This window comes from Pisolithus orientalis (assembly GCF_024613125.1).
Source record: "Pisolithus orientalis strain OTSU chromosome Unknown F5J12scaffold_23, whole genome shotgun sequence".
NCBI classification, from domain to species: Eukaryota; Fungi; Basidiomycota; class Agaricomycetes; order Boletales; family Pisolithaceae; genus Pisolithus; species Pisolithus orientalis.
Genome location: NW_026260804.1, coordinates 332933 through 353953, shown reverse-complemented (window position 1 = coordinate 353953; position 21021 = coordinate 332933). Strand labels below are relative to the sequence as shown.

Sequence of the window (21021 nt, the reverse complement as noted above, 5' to 3'; positions counted from 1 at the left end):
ATTGGCATCCAAATACCCATTTGCATAGTACCCACCCACGAGTTGCGTAGCAGTGCTTCGCCTCGACACTTTGCGGCTTAATTTACTTATTACCCCCAATCGAGTGCACGCCTCAGCTGGCAGCGAGATGCCATCGTTCGCAAGATGCCGCATGCCCCCTAAGCCACGATGTGTAGTTCATTCAACTTAACCTATTTCGGGCGTCAGCATCGGGTGGCCTTGTCAACGAACCGCCGAATGGAGAGCGGGGGCTGAGCGGAAAACCAGGGGCCGTGGTAAACGATCGAAATGAACTCTCTTGCCACTGGCCGATTGTGATTGATTGCATGTTGGCCGGGTGCCACACCAGGTCCAGACGCAAGAGGTCGTTCCAATACCCAATCAGCAAGCGAAGGGGTAGATTTAGATGGAAACGAAGTCCATCTTGGTCAATTGATGCCAACCTCCCTGTACGCAGTCACCGTGCTTGTTGCACATGCCTATTTATGAACCGTGCTGGCGGATATGACGAGTGCGTACACGCAGCATCGTACGAGTGATAATGAAGGTCGGCTCCATTCTCCGACGAATCGACATCATAGGGAACTTGAGCGGGTGTTCGTACAGTACATACGTTCTCCTCACCAGGCATGGTCCCGTTCCGGGAAAGCGGCTAGAAACACGCTGCTGATGGCCTTTCGTAAGACAAGCTGTAAATCCTGAGTAAAGAAACGCCGCTATCGCAGACCACTCTTTCGGCTGCCTACTATCAGAACAAATGGAGAACAGGAAGAGACCAGGCTCATGGGGCTGTCAGATCCCCCACACACGCGATGGATTTATTCAAGTGCTCGATGCAGTTGGACTTCAAAGCTGTTTTGCTTCCGGGCTGCAAGGTACATACCACCTGTCTGTGATGACACGGACGGACTGATCAGTGCGTCGATTTAGCCCCGAAATGCAACTGCGCAGTATCTCCTGTTAGGACATGGATCCCAAGCACAGTTCAGGGGGGCGAAGCTGCCACGCCGGGATTTTGGCGTGAACAGCCGATACTCCTGGCTGAAGCACTGTCTGCGGTGAGGCTGACCATGGTGTAATATTAGTTCCCTCGAGTACGCAAATACAAGCGTCATTACTGACGAAAACTGGACAAACGAAGCATTTACCCCATGCAGCGCGTAACTCTACCGTATATCCGATCCTGATCCTCTCACCAGCCCTATTCGAACGGCAAGTCTCCGTGCTTGCCGCGCTTCCATGAGTCTTGAACGCAGGAGCGCAATGACCAGAGAGGTCGTGGCAAAGAACAAATTACACCCTACGAATTCATAAAAGTCTCTGCGTTCTTGCGCAGGGATGCGGCCGCATGATTGCCAAGCGGGTGTCTCGCCCTTGCTGGGGACGGGGAGTGATGTGGATGTCGGATGTGGATACCATGTATGAATGGGATCGGGATCAGGAGCGGAGCAGTGCATGAGGCGGCGGTTGCCAAATGGTTGGCAGAAGGGTTCGTGCAGCTAACAGGACATCAGATACTCCCTATGCGAAAAGGTTGAACTGACTGCGTCGGCGGGACAAGGTTCACATTCGCCGAATGGCCTACAGACCAACTGTTGGTTGGGGTTCGTACGTCGTCGTGGGGGATTCTTGTGCAGCAGCAAGTCGTAGACAGAATGACAAAAACATAAACCTGCATGATCAGACCAGCTCAGCAACTTTCTGGACGGGGTGCAGGCAGGACGTACGGAATGAACTTGACCATGGAAGTGCGTGGGAACACTGAATCAGTCGACCCCGACGACTTTGGACTTGGATCCAACAGAAACATGTCTCGACGAACAGCAGCTATCGAGGAATTCGACGACGACACAGACCTTCCACTGCCATCTCGGCCTCTTCTCGGCACTGGCTCTCGCACCGCCATTCTCGAGGAGATCACCACCTCGGATGACCAGGACAGCTCCGTCGAGGATGACGACGACAATGACGGAGGCACAGCGCCAGGACCTGCCTCGTCCTTTAGGTCTGCACCATCCACAATCTCCGATGCACTACCCTCGAATACTATCACAGACATCACGCCGTATAAGCAGTACGTTCTCATCCACCTTCTCACAGCGTCCGTCGCGGGGCCTGACAAGGTCTCCTGCAAAGTTGGGCGTGCATATATCCTATTTATATAGACGCAAAACGTCCATACGGAAACGGAGAACGCAGGATCGCGCGGGAAAAGAGCGTGTGGTGGCCTCTCAGTAAGGACATTGCGGACGCGACAAACCGTCTCGGGCTAGGCACTATACACGAAGTTAACAAAGTCCATCCACGGGACTGGGAGAACCCAGGACGCGTTCGTGTTCAATGGAAGAAAGACGGCAGGTTAATCAACAATGCCATTGGCACGAGTGAGTCCACGGAACCCTCCCGTCCTCCCAATGTTTATCCACACGGTCCGTAGAGAGGCAATTGTTGGAGATGATATCGTTACAGATACAGCGGATCAAACCCGACAATATTCCACGACCACCGTACACGGTGTCGGCCCTACAGCCCACCACACTGGCAGCTCCCGTAGCCAAGGCACCTACTTCGAACAAGGGAAAGCAGCCAGTCAAGTCGAAGACGGGCACAGCTGCCGCTCTGCAGCCTCAGAAGCCTAAGTCGCAACGCTCGCCTGTGCCCCCTGAGCCTCACCCGCCGCTCGCGAGCAGACTACCCGCATATTCACCAGCATTACCCACGGGAGTGTTGATCGAGACGGTGAAAGCTGGCATGAACGCGCCGGATCAAGGCGCCGGACTGGGCCCTGGAATGGCTGGAGGGAGCATGCAGAAAGGCAAACGAAAAGTGATTAGAATGAGAGGATAGTAGCTTGAGGCATCCGCAAATACATGTACATGTACTACTCTGCAAGGTTGTACCAGTCAAGTCACATTATCAATAGCACCTTTATAACGTTCAACGTTCAACTACATCAACGGCTATGATAACACCTCATCACACCCATAACCCAGAGTCAGATTCAGACGACGACCATGACTACGTACCTCCAGCAGACGGTACCCTACAACTTCTATTCGCGCTATAAGACAGTCTCATTCCAATTTCTCGCCAGAGGCTGACAGCTCAGAAAACGAAAGCGAAAATAAGGACATAGGCCAGAAGTTACCCGCTGAGAAAGAGGAAGACGCTGATCGGAAGAAGGTAAGCTATCCCTCGAGGCCGACGACTGGCCGTCAACATCTAACCGTAGCAGAGAGCGTGGCGCGCTATGGGCTAGTTTCCAAGCATCGGTCTCTACCCCCACATCCGCCACCAAAGGAGCAGGAACCCCCCCAGGAGCTGGTGAAAATTGAAAGGCGATATCTATTCGCAGGGAAGCATGTAACGTGGGTGCATAGTAGCGTCACGTATATCATCCGATGAGACTGGAACTGACGGGGGTTTAGAGAAGTCGTTGAGGTTCCTGCAGGATCGGAAGAAGCAAAGAAGTGGCGACTACACGAGTCCGACTTCACCGGCGAAGGGGCAGAAGAAGGAAGACCTCTATCTGCTACGCCAGACCCTGCTTCCAAGTCAACCTCTGGGATACGACCCGGTCCTCGGAAACCTCGCACCACGCTCCCAGCCCTCCCCACGCCAGGTTCTTCGAAAACCAAGAAGATTACTACACTCGACAAGTCGGCAATGGACTGGAGGGCTCACGTCGCTTCCCAGTCGAGCGATGCCCAAGACGAGCTCACTGCGAACAGACGCGGAGGTGGTTATCTGGAGAAAGTTGATTTCCTGCAGAGAGTCCAAGATAGGCGGGAAGATGTACTGGAAGGCTCCAAATCGAACAAACGAAGGAGGATATAGTCTATGGATTTCTGGCTGCACGAGATGCAGACAAATGTGGTGTATGGTATGACCCATTGATATTCAAGGTTTGAGGGATTCCTCGTACAGAGCATTCCTAAGCATTGAATCTACTGACGGACAAGGCAAGTTCCTTGAATAAACCACATTCTATCATATCACAGTACTTCCGCGAGGCTTCTCTGAACCGGTGCGTGATTTAATGCTGCCATTTTGGCAGGCCGCGGCAGAGGGATATTTGCTCGGCGCATCGCTGGCAAGGCTGTTAACTCTGATTCTACTCTTCATGCCCAGTATGGTCATGACAAATTGCATAGGACTACTCGTGAATCCTAATGATATTTCAAGTATGGCTGTCCTGTGTAAGGTAAACATGTATGATTATCATATGAAGACATGTGTCCCCTGCTCTGCACTAAGAGTTTAGCCAGTTATCCAGTGTCATGACAATGGCATGAACTGGCTTTGGGATGTATGCTACTAGGCAACTTTCTGCCACTATCAAGTACTTCACAGATGGCATCAGACCCTTGGCAGTTGCAGCAGTTTCAGTTTCAACTGTGCCTGGCATCAAATGTTTGTCTTTGCTATGCTGCAAGAGTTAGCCACCTTCCTTGCCAGTTACTGAGCACAACAAATGTGTCTGTTGTGTGTACCTCTGGTATGTCTCCAATCCCATCATTACAAGCTGGATAAAGGAATATGGGATTACTGCATCCAATGACATCACTCTTGGGTTTGGGTGCATCAAGCTCAAGAAGGGCAGACCAATATGTGTGTTACTCACCTCCCATAGTATTTGGCATCCACATTACTGGGATACTGCAAGTTGAATTCTTACATTGAACCTCACATTGATATGTCATGTGAGGTGTATGGTGAGTCCATCCTCTCTGAGATTGAGAAAATGTTCTACATAAATCATGCAGTTGGCTTCATGTAAAAAGCATACTAGTACTGTGGAGTGTTCCTAGGGGATGAGTTTACTGGATGATCATAATGGCACTTGCATCCTAAAATCCATTGTCACTTGTCTCATAGGTTTATGAATGCCAGTGCAATTTAGTTTCATGCAAATAAAGGTAATCATGAATTCACAATAGTACTCCTCCATGAAGCATTCTTGACAAAGCAATATGTCAAGGTGTGCCCAAGAGACATTACATAACTATTCTCTACAGGTTTGCACTTGAGATCAGACACCCTCTTGCTTCTCTTAGGCATTACACCTCATCATGGGATGGGAAGGTACACCTGACTCTTGACCTGCTCAAGAGCACTGTGGATAGACTCACTTGAACCACCTTGTGCACAATGTGCTAATTTATGCCCCCAGACAATGCAACCAAATCCTCTTCAAGCAACCACTGATGGTGTGGGTTGGAGATTGCCATAGCTTTGAATTCATTGTACTGGTGGACCATCTGTGCCTCAGGCAATAATCTGTGTTATTGCAGTGGTGGCAGTGCAAATGGACATCTTTTGCTTCCAAACTTGTCTGCCTCTGACCACCAGCTCAACTCATATACTTACATTGACTGTATCTCAGTGAGTCAACAATCATTCTTTACAAATGAACAATATGTGGCAGAGATGGGTGAGGGGAGCATGCAATGCCTTTATACTGGCCTGCATACACTGCAGGCCTGGAAGCAGCTGGAACTCATTCAAGCACTTTCCCCCTCCCATTACAATTCATGTCTTTCATTCATGAAGGCTCATCCAAATCAGCTCCTGCAGCCAATGTTGGCAGTACACCAATCACACAACAAGCCCACACTGCACATTACAGCTGTGAGCCACCTCCATTACAGGATAAATAAAGACAATGCTCACAGAGGAAATGAAGTGCAAATATGTCAGTCCAGTGGACACCTTGCAGTTCCTGAATGACTATTTGCCTTGCTCCAACTCCACAGCTTCTGCTCCTTCTCTCAGCAAGCAGGAACTCAACACTCTCCAGGAGGTTGCTAACACAATGTCTGAAAATAATATGTATGAGCCATTTGTAAGTGTCCTATCACTATTTTCACTATTTCCTTTGACATAAGTTGTCAATGTAGAGAACAGTGTTGCAGAGATATGCACATGGTATGATATTTATGAATACTAGCAGCAGTTCAGTGAAGGACACTTTTCCACTCAAACCAGACTTTTGTCTCTATGAGGAGGCCACAGAGACTTCTAAAAAGATGGATTTCTCCACAGCAGAGCTATGCATAGAGCTTAAACCCCACATGTTGTATGATCCCTTCATGGATCTTGACCTGAATGCAAGCAATGACCCATTTGAAAGAGACACTGTTCATGCCAACAATATGTGAGGCCAGATCACTATGTATGTGGTCACACAATTCAACTCCCAATTTCAGTTCTTCACATTCTCAGTTGTGGTCTTCAATGATCATGCACAGTTTGTCCAATGGGACCATGCCAGTGCAGTCATCAGCACCCAGTTCAATTACAGTGGCTCAAAAAACTGTCTGCATGTTTGCATGTTTACACTAGTTATGGCTAGACACAATAACCCCTAACCCTAGCCCCAAACCATGAGTGTATGAAATAAAGTACTTACTCTTAGCTTTCTATGGGTCCAAGAATTAAGTGATTTGGATAGGAATTGATAGAATAGCAACCATTTGAATATGACATGTCATGCAGACAGTTTTTTGACTATAAAAATCCAACTATCTAGTACTTGGTATGAGCTCCTTTGGCCTTGATAACTGCTTCAACCCTTCTAGGCATGCTTTCTATCCATTTTTGACACTCTTCCACAGAAATCTTCCCCCACTCCACTACCACCCTTTCCCATAATTGATGAACTCCTGTAGGAGCACTCTCATGACCTGAGAGAGATCTTTTGAGGGGATTCCAAGTGTGTTCAATTGGGTTGAGGTCTGGAGATTGTGCAGGCCAGTCTAGAAGCTTGATGTCCTGCTCTTCAAACCATTTCTGGGCTCTCCTAGAGGTATGCTTGGGGTCATTATCTTGTTGAAAGATAATGTCATCCTCTGGAATTCCAGATTCCTCCATGCTTTGAAGTAACCCATCCTGCAAAATGGCCACATACTGTTCAGCATCCATCCTTCCCTCAACCTCACTCAAGACCCCAACACCATTCCACCCTATACATCCCCAAACCATGAGTGAACCTCCTCCAAACTTGACTGTACCTTTGACCTCTCTGGAAATAAGCCCTTCACCCTTCTTTTTCCACACATACCCTTGTCCATCTGACCCAATCCTGTTGATTTTGGTCTCATCTGACCATATAATTCTCTTCCAGTCCTCCACAGTCCAATGCTGATACTTAAGAGCAAAGGCTAACCTCTTCTTCTTGTGACCAGTAGAAAGCAATGGCTTTTTCTTCTTCACCACACACATAATGTACCTACTTTGTACCATATCATATGACCAAACAAGGTTGACAATTGGCTGTGTTGCACAGACTGGCTAAAGTCAAGCCCACCTCTGAGTTGTCATTGTGTCACACAGCATAGCCATGATGGATGTCACCATACTGCACAGTGTGGCTGAGGAGTTACTACTATATACATCTGAGGGACTGGCATTTGCCTGGATAATCCTGGCATGGATTCTGGCAAGTTGGGAAAGGTCTGGTACTAACCTGGTCTGGACTCACTGGCATATGTCAGTGATTGCCAGTGGGTCAGGATGTTGGAGATATATTCTCCCCTGTGTTCTGCTCACTTTGGTGCGATGTTTGGGTGCTTACATAATCACCTCAGAGCGCACATTTTACAGTAGTTTATTCACTGTTCCCTCAGTAGCTTGTTGCACTACTGAGGGTAAGCTCACTTTCACTACCAGTATTATACTTACTGATATCCTGTAGATACCTACAGGTTGGTCTAATACATTAGTAGCTTGTTGCACTACTGAGGATACCTACAGTATCCTTCAAAACAGAAGGCATTCCACTGTAATTCTATTGGGTTGGTATGAATGCCAGGCTAATTCCAGTAAGCTGGGACAAATACTGGGATAATGCCAATAAGCCAGGAAACATACTGGTCTTATACTAGTGGGCTGGCACAGATGCCAAGGTGGTGATAATCAGTTGGCATGGATGCTGAGCTAATTCCAGTTGGCTGGTATGGATGACAGCCACCACACTATTTCCAGTAGGTTGGAAGGCATATCAATGCACATCCATTGGGCTGGTATGAGTTATGGCCACTTCTAGTATGCCAGGACACATACTGGCCTTATGCAAGTGGGCTATGATGGGTGCCTGGATTATGGCAGGTAGTTGGCATATATGGCTAGCCAGGTTTCATGCCAGTATTAGTAAGCCAGTACCCATACCAGTATAGTGCAAATATAGTGCAAATAAGCTGGAATAGAGGCTAAGCTGGTGGTGGTTTGTGGGCATGGATGCTCATCTAATTCCAGGTGGGCTAGATGGATCACAACCTCCAGGATATTTCCAGTGGTTCAGAAAGCACACTAGTGGGATTCTATTGGGCTGGTATGACTTCCTGCCATTTCCAGTTAGCTGGGTCAGATCCCTTGTTATTGCCAGTGAGCCAGGGTATCTACCAGGCTGAATCTAGGGGACCAGCATGGGTCCAAGGCTGGTGGCAGTTGGTTGGCATCAATTCCTAACTAACTCCAGTTGGCCAGGATGGATCACAAACTCCAGGCTAGTTACAGTGGTTCAGAAGGCACTCCAGTGGGATGGTATTGTAGAAATATCTGTAGGCTACTACAGGATGTCAGTATAGTAGAATACTTGTAATATGAATGGACTTACCCTCAGTAGTGAACAAACTACTGAGGGAATACTAGTAGGAAATACTACAAGTATGTGCGCTATTTCAGCTTATGTAAGCAGCCAAAACATCGCAGTGGTCAAGTACCACAGGGGCACTTTATGTTCCAACAGGTATTGGGCCAGTATATGTTCCAGCCAAATCCAGTCAGCTGGGTCAAATAGTGGGCTGGCACAGGTCCAGGGCTGGTGGCAGTTGTTTGACATCAATTCTGAACTAACTCCAGTTGGCCAGGATGGATTGCAACCTCCAGGCCATGTACAATGGTTCAGAAGGCACTCCAGTGGGATTCTATTGGGCTGGTATATGTTCCAGCCAAGTCCAGTCAGCTGGGCAAAATTCCCAGTTGATGACCATGACCCAGGATGCCTACCAGCCTCAATATACAGTGATCTTCCAAAAATTGATTCAATGTTTGCACATTTTGGGTTGTTTGTTGAATTGATCAGGAATAAAGACAAATAAGGCCAAAGTGTAAGTTGATGACATAAACCATTTGCACAGGGCTATCCATCAAGAAAAAGATTATGTAATTTGAATTAGTATCCATGGCAATATACTTGATTTAAATCACCATGTCATTGAATCAATTTTGTAACTATGTATTGGATCCATCAGAATCCAACCAATATCACATAAAACAATTTCAAAAATCATCAAAGATGGTTTCTATGGTTATTGTACCTTAGCAACCATTTCAGTCCAAGCTATTTAACCACTGTCTATGTTGTCAATGCTTCCTAACTATACTATGCACCCCATCTCCTCTGCTCAGAAGGCAAACATCATTTCTCTGGCCTGTAATGGTCATTCTACTCACACTATTGCCTCCAGGCTGGGTATCAGCCAGCCTACAGTCTCAAGGGTGCTCAAGAACCTTCTTCCTGATCAACAAGCACCTTCTTTGGAGGCATGGGAAACTCATGGTGCTCTTGTTTCATCTGCTGTGCAACATCTTCCCAGGTCCTTCAATCACAAGCCATGCAACCCTACCAAGAAGACTTCATCTGGCTACAAGACATGGGAATTCCAGGTCTATATATTCTACCTTGCACCTGCCCTACTCTATGGAGTCCTTGGCAAGCCCTATTGGCAGAACTTCTGCAAGTTAGTTCATGGATTCCAACTCATATGCCAGAGTAAGATCCCCAACTCCAACCTTCATGATGCTTGTGTACTCCTCACAGAGTGGCCCCTTGATTTTGAGGAACTCTACTGCCAGTGATCCCCTTTCTGACTGCATTTCATCTGGCCATGCATACATCAAGTATCTCATTTGATGCAGCAGACAGTCAAGAAGGTCCACCCATCTGTTACTCACAGTGGGTTATGGAGAGGACCATTGGAAACTTAGGTCAAGAAATCCAACAGCCATCAAACCCATATGCTAACTTGTCTCATGAGGGGGTGCAGCACTGCCAAGTCAATGTGCTTAAGGCAATGGTACCCAGTCTATGCCCTGAAAAGCCACCATTTCCATCAACTGCCATTAAACTAGAAGATGGATATGTATTGCTCCACAAGCAAGATGCATGACCCATCTTTCCACAAGGACTTGCCACATCAGCAATCTCACATTATCCAGGCCATGAAGGTAGCATCAAAATACATCAATGGGCACATCTCTGTCTGTCCAATGGGCAGATTGCATGGACAGCATAGAGAGAGCTTCTTTGTGAACCAGATCAGATATGCCCTGCTTGCTTTGTGAAGGTGCTGTAACACACATGTATTTCTTTAAGTGTCCTACTTACATCTTGTAGTTTGTGCTTGACCAGACCACATGCATGGGCGAAGTCCAGTATTTCACCTGTCTTGCTGTTCAAAATGAAGACCCCAATATTGCATCAGCTTGGATTTGGAAAAATGTAGCCATGATCACAATGTTTTCCTCCCCTGACCCCAACCTACTCAAACTCTCTTATCACACCATCCATGCTTGCCAACATCAGGAGGAGGATGTGCATATTATTGACATCAAGTCAATTACTGGCATCATAGGAATGGTTCCACATCAATTTGCAGGATTAGGGTATCACTACTTCATGGTTGAGCAGCTGGGTCTATATATTGCTACCTTTGGTGTCCCTTATGAAGGGGAAGGTGCTCAGAATGATATGGACAATGAGGATGATGATGAGAATGATGGAGTTCCAGCAATGTAGCATGCACTTAGACACTACAAGAGAGTCATGTAACTAGTCCAATTATCTCACCATTGGTGTTGTTTCACACTTACAAATGTGCCAGACAAGTTATTTGATGAGGACCACAACAAATGAATTCTAGATGACAACAAATGCATTCTGGACATGTAAAAGTACAGTTCATTGTCATTGCAAGTCCTCAAGCTCCTTCTTCCATCACTGAATCACATTAAACATCTTATCCTGACCTGCATGATCATACCACCTTGCATCTTCCTCTGGCATGATGTACTTCCAGTAAAGGGAGCCAGGAGGTGGGGGACTCAGAGTAGCAAAGATACTTTTGAAAATGGGGATGTGCCAAGCTGAAATGTTGTTGGAGCCAGCCCTTAGTTAGACATAGAGCTGGACAGGGGGTTTGCTCACACAGTGGAGCCACTGGAGCCTCAGACTCAGACTCAGTTGTAGAGCCAGGAGAAGGACACTGTGTCAGAAGAGGATGGGGAGTTTGTGTACACAGTGGAATGTCATCAGACTCAGGCTCAGTTGTAGAGCCAGGAGAAGGACACTGCACCAGAAGAGGAGGACAGGGAGTTTGTGTATGCAATGGAGCTGTTGGAGCCTCAGACTCAGGCTCAGTTGTAGAGCCAGGAGAAGGATGCCACACTCCACAATATACTGGGACCTTAGTTGGTGATGAGTGCTGTGAAGGTGGACAAGGTATTGAGTGACATTGAGTTGGACATGGGGTATCAGCTTGAGGAGGAGTGTCACACTCAGGATCAAAACTGGGCCCACAAGTTAACAAGGAATAAAATTGAAACTGGGACACTCACACTTTATCTGCCCAATCAGTATTGGCAAGGGCCCCAGGGAGTTGGTATGGAAGCAAACATTGTATGAGCTGCTCATATTGACAAGGGTGGGAGTGCCAATATTCAGGGTCAAGTAGCTGGTCATCAGACACAGTTAAATGAGGGCTAGTGCTGCTCTTAGTAAGGCTGGGATCACTGAGTACAACATTGTTGAGGTTGACATCATCTGGTATGTCAAAGAAGCACTTGGCAGCTAGAGGTAAGTCCATGAAGGAGTTGGACTTAGTTCTGCCATGGCATAGGTAGGAGCAGAGTCACATGGGCATAACATGCTATCATCCCTTCCATACTTCCCCCCATCTCCTTCCTCAACATGCTACTCACAACAAACATGGATCTGTCATTCTCTGCATCTCAATTGACATTTCAGAGTATCCCCAGTATTTTTGACACTCCACTGAGCCCAATGCCAGCTGGATCAAGTCATCAGCAGCAGATCAACATGCTGAATAAGTCATGCTCATTCTCACAAGACATACCATTTTCTCAGGCTTCTCAGGTGTGTCAGAAGATTGAATTACATTCATTAATTGGCAGAATTGAATGCCTGGGTCACCTGGGGTCTGTATATGCATCATCTAGTCCCAGCACTATCCCAGCTTTGCCCACCAGCAGATATTCCACAATCAGATGATGTCAATGTATGAAGCAGAGATCAAAAACCTACAACAAAAATTGGTGAAGACTATGGCTGAGTGCAATACAATCAAGTATGATACAAGTAAAATTTCCTTGCTCATTCAATTGTTTTCAGGGATGCATTTCAAGCACTGACATCAGTGCTTAAACTCCCAGAGGATACAGATCCATTGTCTTTTTCACTCACAGATATCAACATCAACTTCCAGGCAAATACAAATGAATACACAAAGCATTCAAAGGAAGAATACCCTGGATTGCACCTTTGGGTTAGATCGGACTATGATAGTTTTGTGATGTCCACAGAAGCCCAAAGCATGGATTGTGGAAAAGCCCCCTGGCTTGAACAAGCTGAATGGTGATTGAATAACACCTGATCAACTTAGAGCCATCCATGCCAGCCTCCAATGTGCCTGGGCTGAGTTGGTGCAACACAAAATTGCACCACAAACATGGACAAGGATCAGTGCATCAGCAAAAGCACTCATCTACAAGATTATGGTCAAGGAACACCCCCTCATCAGACTTGATGGAGACAGTTTCAAGCTAGAAATGCTTTGCATAAACAACTATTCCAGCTGGCAGAAGAATCATCTGGGACTAAATGGTGAGTGGAAGGAACCTTCATCAAACAAAGCCAAACCAAAAGAAGAGTTGAAGCTGGAATTTCCTGATGCCATGCCACCTATGGATAACAAAGGTAAAAAGTGCAAGAGTGATACCCAGCCAGTCCATGAGCCCACTAAACAGTGTAAAAGTCAGTTTGTCACTCTCTACACATTCCACTACTGATGTTTGTACTTGGAGATTCAACAATGGAAACAATGAGAGGTTCACAGCATGTAGAGCAGCTGGCTGACACCATTCCAACAGGTAATGTATTCAATATTTATAGGCTTGTGAAACACAGGAAGACCATCTTGTTTCAGATCTTGTCAATATGAACCACAAGGAGCTGCTGTGCCCTCCAGGTCATGACCAAACCACAGAGGACATCCCATTTGGCATTGTCTTGCTGATGCCTACCAACCAATCACAGTCACCACCTCACCCTTCCACCTGTGCTCTCATCAACAAAGAGAATGAGTTCCCCTCATGAGATCCACTGTACATCCTACTCATTGTATCAACATGTGAACTAACTTCATCCCAACTTTAGCATGAATGTACTTGGTATGAGAGGAAGCACAAAAGCTGCCACACCCACCTGCCCATCCATGCTCTCCTGTCACAACTCAAACAAGGAGAATGAGTTCCCCTTACAAGATCCACTGTAGGCTTTATTCATTGTGGTGACAGTAAGCTAACTAGATCCCAGCCCAAGCACAAATGTGTTTGGTTCGAAAGGGGTTGCAAAGAAGATCCCTCTAGCATCAGCCCAACCTAATGTGCTGCTGCCTGTGAGCAAGGAAAGTCTGGAAGTCTCTAGTGCCAAAATAAAGAAGAAAATGCATCCAGGTGCTGCAAAAAATGCAAGGTAAGTCTCGTTATTAGCTTGTAATACCAACTATCTACCTGTCCTGCTAGAAACTGATGTGCACTTCAATGGCTCAAGCAAGTCAACACAAGTGGAACAACAGATGAATTCAGGGTTTATTAGGGACTTGCTAGCAGCTAAACACCATGAAGACTATTGGCTTGAAGCTGAGTGTCTCAAGCAAGAAGGAAAGTGAATGAAACTGTCTGATCCTGCTGTGTGTGACAGTAAGATGCATGAAGGAGCTTAGGTATTTATTCTCCCCTCCTCTGCTTCATTTGATGTTTCTTTAGTTGTATTTTGTTCTCAGCTTTGACATCTTGCATTCCCTGGCCTGCTGCTCACACACTCATCCCAATATTACCTGCTCCCTGCCCCAGGAATGTTGGCTTTGATGTCTCCCATTCCCTGGCCCTGCTGCTAACACATCTTGTACACTTGTCCCACTTGAGCATGGGATCTTGGCTTCAACATCTCACATTCCCTGGCCTCACAACTACCATATCTCACACTCTCATCCCAATGTTTTCTGCTGCCTGCCCCAGGAGTGTGTGGGCCCCTGCATTGTGTGTAGGATTAGTACATGTTGTAATACAACTGGATCCAGATTCAACAGAATAAAAAATGCTGTGAAATGTTCATATCCATCCAAATAAGCTGAGATTGGATTGACCAGATTGCATCAGATGAGACAAGTTGTCATCATATTCAGCCTACAGACACAGATGGACATAGAATCTATTGAAATCTGATGGGATCTGATTGTATGTACAGAAATCCAGTGTCATCCACCATCAACCTGCCTCCTCATGTAAAGAATCGAATGCAGCTGGGTCACATCTAATCACTATCTACAGGGTATCTGATCTTGTCCAACTGGACCCTACCTGATCCTACACAGTTTTGACTGGGCCTGAGGTGTGACATGCATCAATGCATTCTATGTCCACAACTCACAGATCAAACTGGTCCATGTATGTATGGCATAAAATCTGCACATTTATTTTTTGTGGTTGCATCGCCACATCACTGCATCCATTCAGCTGTGATGCCTATATGCCATGGCCTCACCACTGCATTCATTCAGCCACATCATCCAGATGTCATGGCCTCACCACCTCACTGCCACACCCATTCAGCTGCATCCATTGCTTTTAACTCTACCACCATGTATTTGTATTATTGTATATACTATGCAGATGAATATATTTGGTTGGAGAGCATTTTGTTTTCTTCTACTCATCATCACCATACAGTAGGGAGTGGGGGAGTGTGTAGATATAAAATGAGAGCAACAATGTCACATATAGATCAGGTCTACTATGGACAGAGGGAGTGCAGGGAACTAAAGATCCTCTGCCAAATGAATGAATGAGCTGTGGAAGAAGGAAATAGAGAGGGACATATTAATACCTGGGATTCTCTCTGCACAGATGGCTCCTTGACAATTTCAGTGGCCTTGCCCTCTAGGATTTCCCCTGGCAGTGTCTCCTTTGGCACCAATCCCTCCCTGTCCTTGTGAAATATAAGACTGGCTTCTACTTCTGCTTCATGCATCTGGTTGTGCTTCTGTTCTTCAATGTCAGCTGTGTGTAGATAGTCTTCAAGTGCATGGAAAGCAGTTTGTGAAAGGAAGATCTGCAGGAGGTGGAGATAATTCTTGCAGATAAATCTTTGACACCAGCAAGTGTGGGTGCAGGTGCAGAGGATGCTGAGGAAGTGGATAACATAGAGTAAGATGGAGATGCCTCTGGGGTATCAGGAGCAGTGAAATATGAGGTGGAGATGGGGGTGCAGAGGAAGCCAGGGAGGTGGATAACATAGAGTAAGACAGAGATGCCTCTGGGGTATTGGGAGCAGTGAAATATGAGGTGGGGATGGGGGGCAGAGGAAGCCACAGAGGTGGATAACATAGAGTAAGATGGAGATGCCTCTGGGGTATCAGGAGTGGTGAAATATTGGGCTGTACCTTGCTCATTGGATCCCTGTACCACTGACAAAATTCATCTGGAGTCATACCAACCTCAGACACACATGCATTCCTCTTTGCAACCTTGACCAGCCCTGAGCTGCATACCTGCCCTTTGACCAATCATCCCTTGAGCTGATTCAGGAGTTGGGAGTTGTTCAAGTCAATACAGAATATGAACCATGTGATGGCTTGATGAGCAATAAAGGTTGTCAAAGATTGACAAAAAAAAGTCTGTCTGGTGTGACATCAACTTTGAATCCAACAAGAGTTGTACTTACCTTGTTATTATACTTATGCTTCAAAATTGGCTTATGAGCCAGGCCAAGGTAACTTTGACTTAGATGAAGTCTTGTCAATTTACACAATGTGCCACCACAATTCTACATACAATCATAAGAAATAACAAATGATACATGACAAGACCTATGTAGGTATAATGCTCTGGACAAGATGATCTCTAACATGAGTAATGAATTGGTGGGAGTGGGTGAGTGGTTTATTTATGTGCATTATATTCAAAAACATATACCTCTTGCAATCTTTGCCAATGTGGCCAAACTGCAGATTCTTGAAGAGATTAATAGCATTGTTGAAACTGTATGGGCTCCTTCCATTGAGGAGGAGTTTCCTCATGCCATTCCACCACACCACACCCCAGTCTTCTTCACACCCCTTGTGATCCTGACAGCAAGTGGCATGTATGATGGGGGGGCCTCCACAGCAACTGTGCAGATGTACTCATCCAGGTGAGACCTGACTAAATGTAGGTGACATAAGTTTCCATCCCCATCTAGCAATGGTGAATCTTCTTAATCTTTGTCAGAGGGAGGCTGCAGAGCCTCATAAAACCTCTTTCAAAGAGCACCCAAATTTTGCACTCAATGCCTAGATAAATGAGTTTGGAAGGATGGAAGGAATAAGATTTCTTGATGATGCAAGAAGTAACAAAGCTGAGTAGGCATGTACTGCATTGAGACTTGCAGATAAACTCCAGGAGGTTCTTGAGGTCATCTGCAGAATATTTAGCAGGTGGGTGGGGACTTTAGTAGGTGAAATCAGTAAGTGCACCAGAAGCAGAAACTCATAGACTTACCACATGAATGTGATCTCAAGGAACAAGTCAAAAATTTCTGTAGTGAGGAATCTGTCCTTCACAATAATCAGGTTCTGATCAGCACACCCCTCCCCATCCTTGTCATCCAGCACAAATTTGCCAAGTGAAAAGAGGTCAGAAAAGAAGGCCAACTTGTTCACCAAGATGTCATGGTTGAGTTTGTAAAGGGAATCTTCAACCAGGATAATGTACATGCCATTTTCAAAATAAAAGTTGGGATGGCAGGTGGCTGTCATGGTCACTGACACTGGAGGACTACTCGGTGGAGTCATGATTGGGATGAAACACTGGAGAGGATAGGCCTAGAAAATTGTGCATCAATATTATGTCAGTTATTTGTTTGGCTGTATGTGGGTTTAGGCTTCATGCATCCAGACCTATGTACTCTATTATTGATGGCAACTTTGCTCCCAAGTGCCAACCCTCAGCTACCTGTGAACACCACACCATGGCCACCCAATCTCCTCACTGCTTTTGATTCACTATCCAAAATTTACCAGCATGCTCTCCACACCTAGACTCAAGAGGATGACCACTTAGTTTGCTTGGACTGCCACCTTGGCTTTCTGGAAGGCAATGCAATGCATCTCCTTACTGCAATCAAAGAAGACCATCTAGGATCTGATCTGTCTGACTGGCTCTCACTGGCAGCTGAGTCAATTGGAAGACTGTATGTGGCACTTACATGTTATCAAGACAGCATGAGGACTTGGTGAGTATGTTTGAACAAATGGCTGCTGACACTAACAGTCTGTCATGCAAACTCATGATTAGTGTCAATGATACTGTAGAGATCCCAGAGCCTGTGATGGAAATTCACACCAGCTTACAAGGATGACCAAGGAAAGTCATTCAATGTCAGCATTCTCAAGGAGGCCATTTCAACTTCAAAGCAAATCCACACCACTGAGCTTGCATGCATCCTCAGAATCTACAGAAACACCTTATGTTCTTACATGGAGTCTCACAGCATCAAATGAAGATACACAAAGATCATGGATATGCAGCTCAATATGCTTGTTACTGCATTCAAGAAGAGACAGCCCAAGTCCAGCCTTCACTATATTATGGGGTTTATGTGAGCACAGGGGATCCATGTGCAACATTGCCACATAATTCAGTCACTTCAAAGGATCAATTGACTAGGTCAAGCTTTATGAGACCATCACATGAAAACAAGACACAAGTATCATGTCAAATGGCCAAATGTGCTGTGGCACATCAATGGCTACTACAAGCTGATCCAGTGGGGAATCATCATTCATGGGTTTATTGATGGCTTTTGCCACACAGTACATCTATCACCTACTCAAGTTCATCACATTTGTTGATTCACTCATAGGTTACCACAATTCATGCTAGTGACAACAACTGGTCATCGACTGTCCTTTGTTTATTTGAACATGCTACTAAACAATATGGAATACCTTCTTGTGTATGTGGATACTGTGGTGGTGAGAACATCAATGTTGCAACATACATGATCATGAAGAATGGCTGCCACCATGGCTTGTTTATCTGGGGAACATAAGTTTTACATTATTTTTGTATTCATTGTTGCTGATCATATGGATAGTTCAACTTGGAATTGTCACATCAAGCATTTATGGGTCAAAGTTGGATCCCAATTTGCCAGGCACTGGCATGGTTTTTTTGCATGACTTAAATGTGTCCATATGCTCAATATTGAAAACCTGTCACATATCTGGTTACTCCACACACTGTTCCTCAATGATATCAATCATGATTGCCAGGTGTTTTGGGAGGAGTGGAACTGCCACCTGATGGGTGGCACAGGTACTAACCACAAGAGTCCATTGGTAAATGTCAAATTTTATTAGTTTATACTCTTTTCATCTCATGAAATAAAGGATATTCATCTGCTTGGTCAGATTCAGTTTGGAATCTACCAACAACATGAAGATCATGAAGGATGTAACCTTGCCAATGATGAAGCAATGGAGATGGCTGATGTGATTGCCCACCAACAGTGAGTGCACAGTAAGCATGAGGCTGTGCACATACCCTCTCTTCAGAACCCTTTTCAGAATGACAAAGAAGAACTAACCTTCTTCAGGGGTCTTCAAGAGGTAGTCACCCAGGACATCATGCCAGAAAATTTCGGGTTGACAGCAATGGAATGGGACCCTGACATGTACCCACTGATTGAGACTATACACATTGGGTGCCACATGTGAAAAGAGGTAGATATTTCATTGGCTGATGTGATTTGGTATTCCTGGGCATGCCTATGGTGCCAGGCATTGCCTATGTTATTGTTCTACTTAATGAGCTGTGGCTCATGATTTGTATAAATGCATCTGAATTTACTGTGGTAACACCAAATGCATTTCACCCCATCCTCACTAGCATGCTGTGTGTGTTGACCTGGACAAACCTCTGCCAGGGTGGAGGTGGTCAATGTGATTGTGAGCACTTTGGGGCTAAGGCAGATGATGCTGCTCATTGCTGGGAAAGTTCACATGGGTTCAGTAAGCACCCACATGCTGACAATTACCCAGCCATCAATACCTCAGGCTGTCAGTGCCCCAGCCATCACCCAATCCCAGCCTGCCACATGTGGCTCATCAAATGTGGCAAGAATATTCGAAGGACTTACTTCAAGATGTCTCACTGGCATTTCTCAACCAAATCCCTGCCAGGAGGCACTGGCAACTAAATCCTCAAAGCCAAAGCTGCTTTCAATGTTACAGATGTCTGCTTCTAATGAGCACAAGGTAGGCATTTGTGGTACCTTGGGACCACTTGGGCTGACATTTTTATTCCAGCCTTCTCATTGGCAAACCAGTGGTCAAATGTTCCATGTCAGTTCCATCATGAATCATTACATGTGGAATAGATGTTGTTTTTTTTTAATAATTTTTATTGTGCAGACTCTTACTTTGCAAATCGAAATACAGGCAAATGGTCAGTTAATGAAGGACCTGATCTTGCCACAAACAACTGCAGAGAGGAGACTTTTCATCCAACACTTGGAAAACCATGGGTGCTATATCCAACAAATGATTGAAGTTAACTCTTCTTGGTCATATGATGAAGTTACAGCCCAGCTTCATTTGTGGTTCCCAAACATTTTCCAATATTTTGACTCTCATTGTGAGAAAGCCAATATGATGTCCCAAACCCAACCTGACTGGCAGCTTCTTGTTCCTACTAATGGCAGACTTGAGCTCTCTACAGCTGTTTGACCAAATGGTATTGTTCTTACCTGTTTCAAGGGATGTCAGAAGTCTGGCATTGCCAATAGTAACCTGTGGTTCAGTATGTGGCTAAAATATTACAACTTGAGCCATCCTTATTTTTTGGACAGTCACTTGAAACTCTGTCCCCAATCATGTTTTCAACAAGTGGAAGGTTGGATCAGACATAATGGGAACTGATGAAGAAGCTATGAGTGAGAGTGATGATGAGGTGGTTGAACTATTGAGTTCTATTGCCAACCTCAAAATCACTACTGTGACTGGGACTGGTAAGTTAAGTCAGTTTATTCTAGAAAATTTGCAGGTGGTGGTGTGTGGGAGTTGCAAATTTTGGACTGGCCTCCCAGCCACAGTGGCTTGCCCTTGGCAGCAGGGATGGCCTGTTCAGAGTGTCTGACACCTCATGACAGCACTGGCATTGTCGATGTGGCATTGGAGGTGTGCTAGGGTGTGCTAGGGTGTGCTAGGGTGTGCTTGGGACACAGAAGCAACACATGGTGGGGGACTTACATGTCAGGCACATTATGATCAGGGTCCACACATGGAGAGTGGAACATCCCCATGTGATGCTGATCACTTAGAGACTGGACCTCCCATCCATTGTGTTCAATAACTGTGTGATTTGGATTCAGATGGAGGGGGTGCAAGTGCAGGGGTGCCACTGTTAAATTTACATCAAAAATTGATCACTTTTGCAGTCAGCAGCTAGTATTGGCCTTTGGGCATTCTCATTCAGTAGGGGGGAAACTTTGTATGCTACAGTGCCATGTTGACATTTGTCATTTTGACTTGGCAGTGCCTCTCAATAGTTTTCAGCTGAATTTGTTCTTGGCTGGTACTACATACTGAGCTCTGTCTAATACATTGTATAGTACAGTATGTTTGCATTTGTCAAGGCCAAAAATCCACTGCCTCTGTGCTCATTGTACAATATATATTT

At 45.6% G+C, this 21021-nt stretch overlaps 8 protein-coding genes across 8 annotated transcripts; 5 read left to right on the top strand and 3 right to left on the bottom strand.

Moving 5' to 3' along the window:
- Positions 1-1166: 1166 nt before the first annotated feature.
- Positions 1167-1640, bottom strand: F5J12DRAFT_723637 (uncharacterized protein; the record flags this gene model as incomplete). Its single annotated transcript, XM_051741467.1, has 2 exons — positions 1167-1499; positions 1545-1640. Coding segments are annotated over 2 exons (429 nt in total), but the record flags the coding sequence as incomplete, so codon positions are not given.
- Positions 1641-1808: 168 nt separating this feature from the next.
- Positions 1809-2847, top strand: F5J12DRAFT_723677 (signal recognition particle, SRP19 subunit; the record flags this gene model as incomplete). The annotated part of the gene is made up of 3 exons (XM_051741471.1): positions 1809-2074; positions 2137-2384; positions 2438-2847. 3 exons carry the CDS (start codon positions 1809-1811, stop codon positions 2845-2847), a joined length of 924 nt encoding a protein of 307 aa, XP_051598310.1.
- An 87-nt stretch (positions 2848-2934) lies between these two features.
- On the top strand, positions 2935-4038 carry F5J12DRAFT_843355 (bucentaur or craniofacial development-domain-containing protein). Its single transcript, XM_051746207.1, has 5 exons — positions 2935-3038; positions 3095-3183; positions 3240-3272; positions 3301-3368; positions 3429-4038. Exons 1-5 carry the CDS (start codon positions 2963-2965, stop codon positions 3835-3837), a joined length of 675 nt encoding a protein of 224 aa, XP_051598309.1. The 5' UTR covers positions 2935-2962; the 3' UTR covers positions 3838-4038.
- Positions 4039-5450: 1412 nt separating this feature from the next.
- Positions 5451-6161, top strand: F5J12DRAFT_784137 (uncharacterized protein; the record flags this gene model as incomplete). The annotated part of the gene is made up of 3 exons (XM_051742980.1): positions 5451-5631; positions 5757-5845; positions 5916-6161. 3 exons carry the CDS (start codon positions 5451-5453, stop codon positions 6159-6161), a joined length of 516 nt encoding a protein of 171 aa, XP_051598308.1.
- Positions 6162-16169: 10008 nt separating this feature from the next.
- F5J12DRAFT_723517 (uncharacterized protein) lies at positions 16170-16445 on the bottom strand (the record flags this gene model as incomplete). The annotated part of the gene is made up of 1 exon (XM_051741459.1): positions 16170-16445. A coding segment is annotated over one exon (276 nt), but the record flags the coding sequence as incomplete, so codon positions are not given.
- Positions 16446-16536: 91 nt separating this feature from the next.
- On the bottom strand, positions 16537-17096 carry F5J12DRAFT_894488 (uncharacterized protein; the record flags this gene model as incomplete). The annotated part of the gene is made up of 2 exons (XM_051747745.1): positions 16537-16786; positions 16840-17096. 2 exons carry the CDS (start codon positions 17094-17096, stop codon positions 16537-16539), a joined length of 507 nt encoding a protein of 168 aa, XP_051598306.1.
- A 933-nt stretch (positions 17097-18029) lies between these two features.
- On the top strand, positions 18030-18191 carry F5J12DRAFT_723589 (uncharacterized protein; the record flags this gene model as incomplete). The annotated part of the gene is made up of 1 exon (XM_051741466.1): positions 18030-18191. One exon carries the CDS (start codon positions 18030-18032, stop codon positions 18189-18191), a length of 162 nt encoding a protein of 53 aa, XP_051598305.1.
- Positions 18192-18863: 672 nt separating this feature from the next.
- Positions 18864-19058, top strand: F5J12DRAFT_723676 (uncharacterized protein; the record flags this gene model as incomplete). Its single annotated transcript, XM_051741470.1, has 1 exon — positions 18864-19058. A coding segment is annotated over one exon (195 nt), but the record flags the coding sequence as incomplete, so codon positions are not given.
- Positions 19059-21021: the final 1963 nt, after the last annotated feature.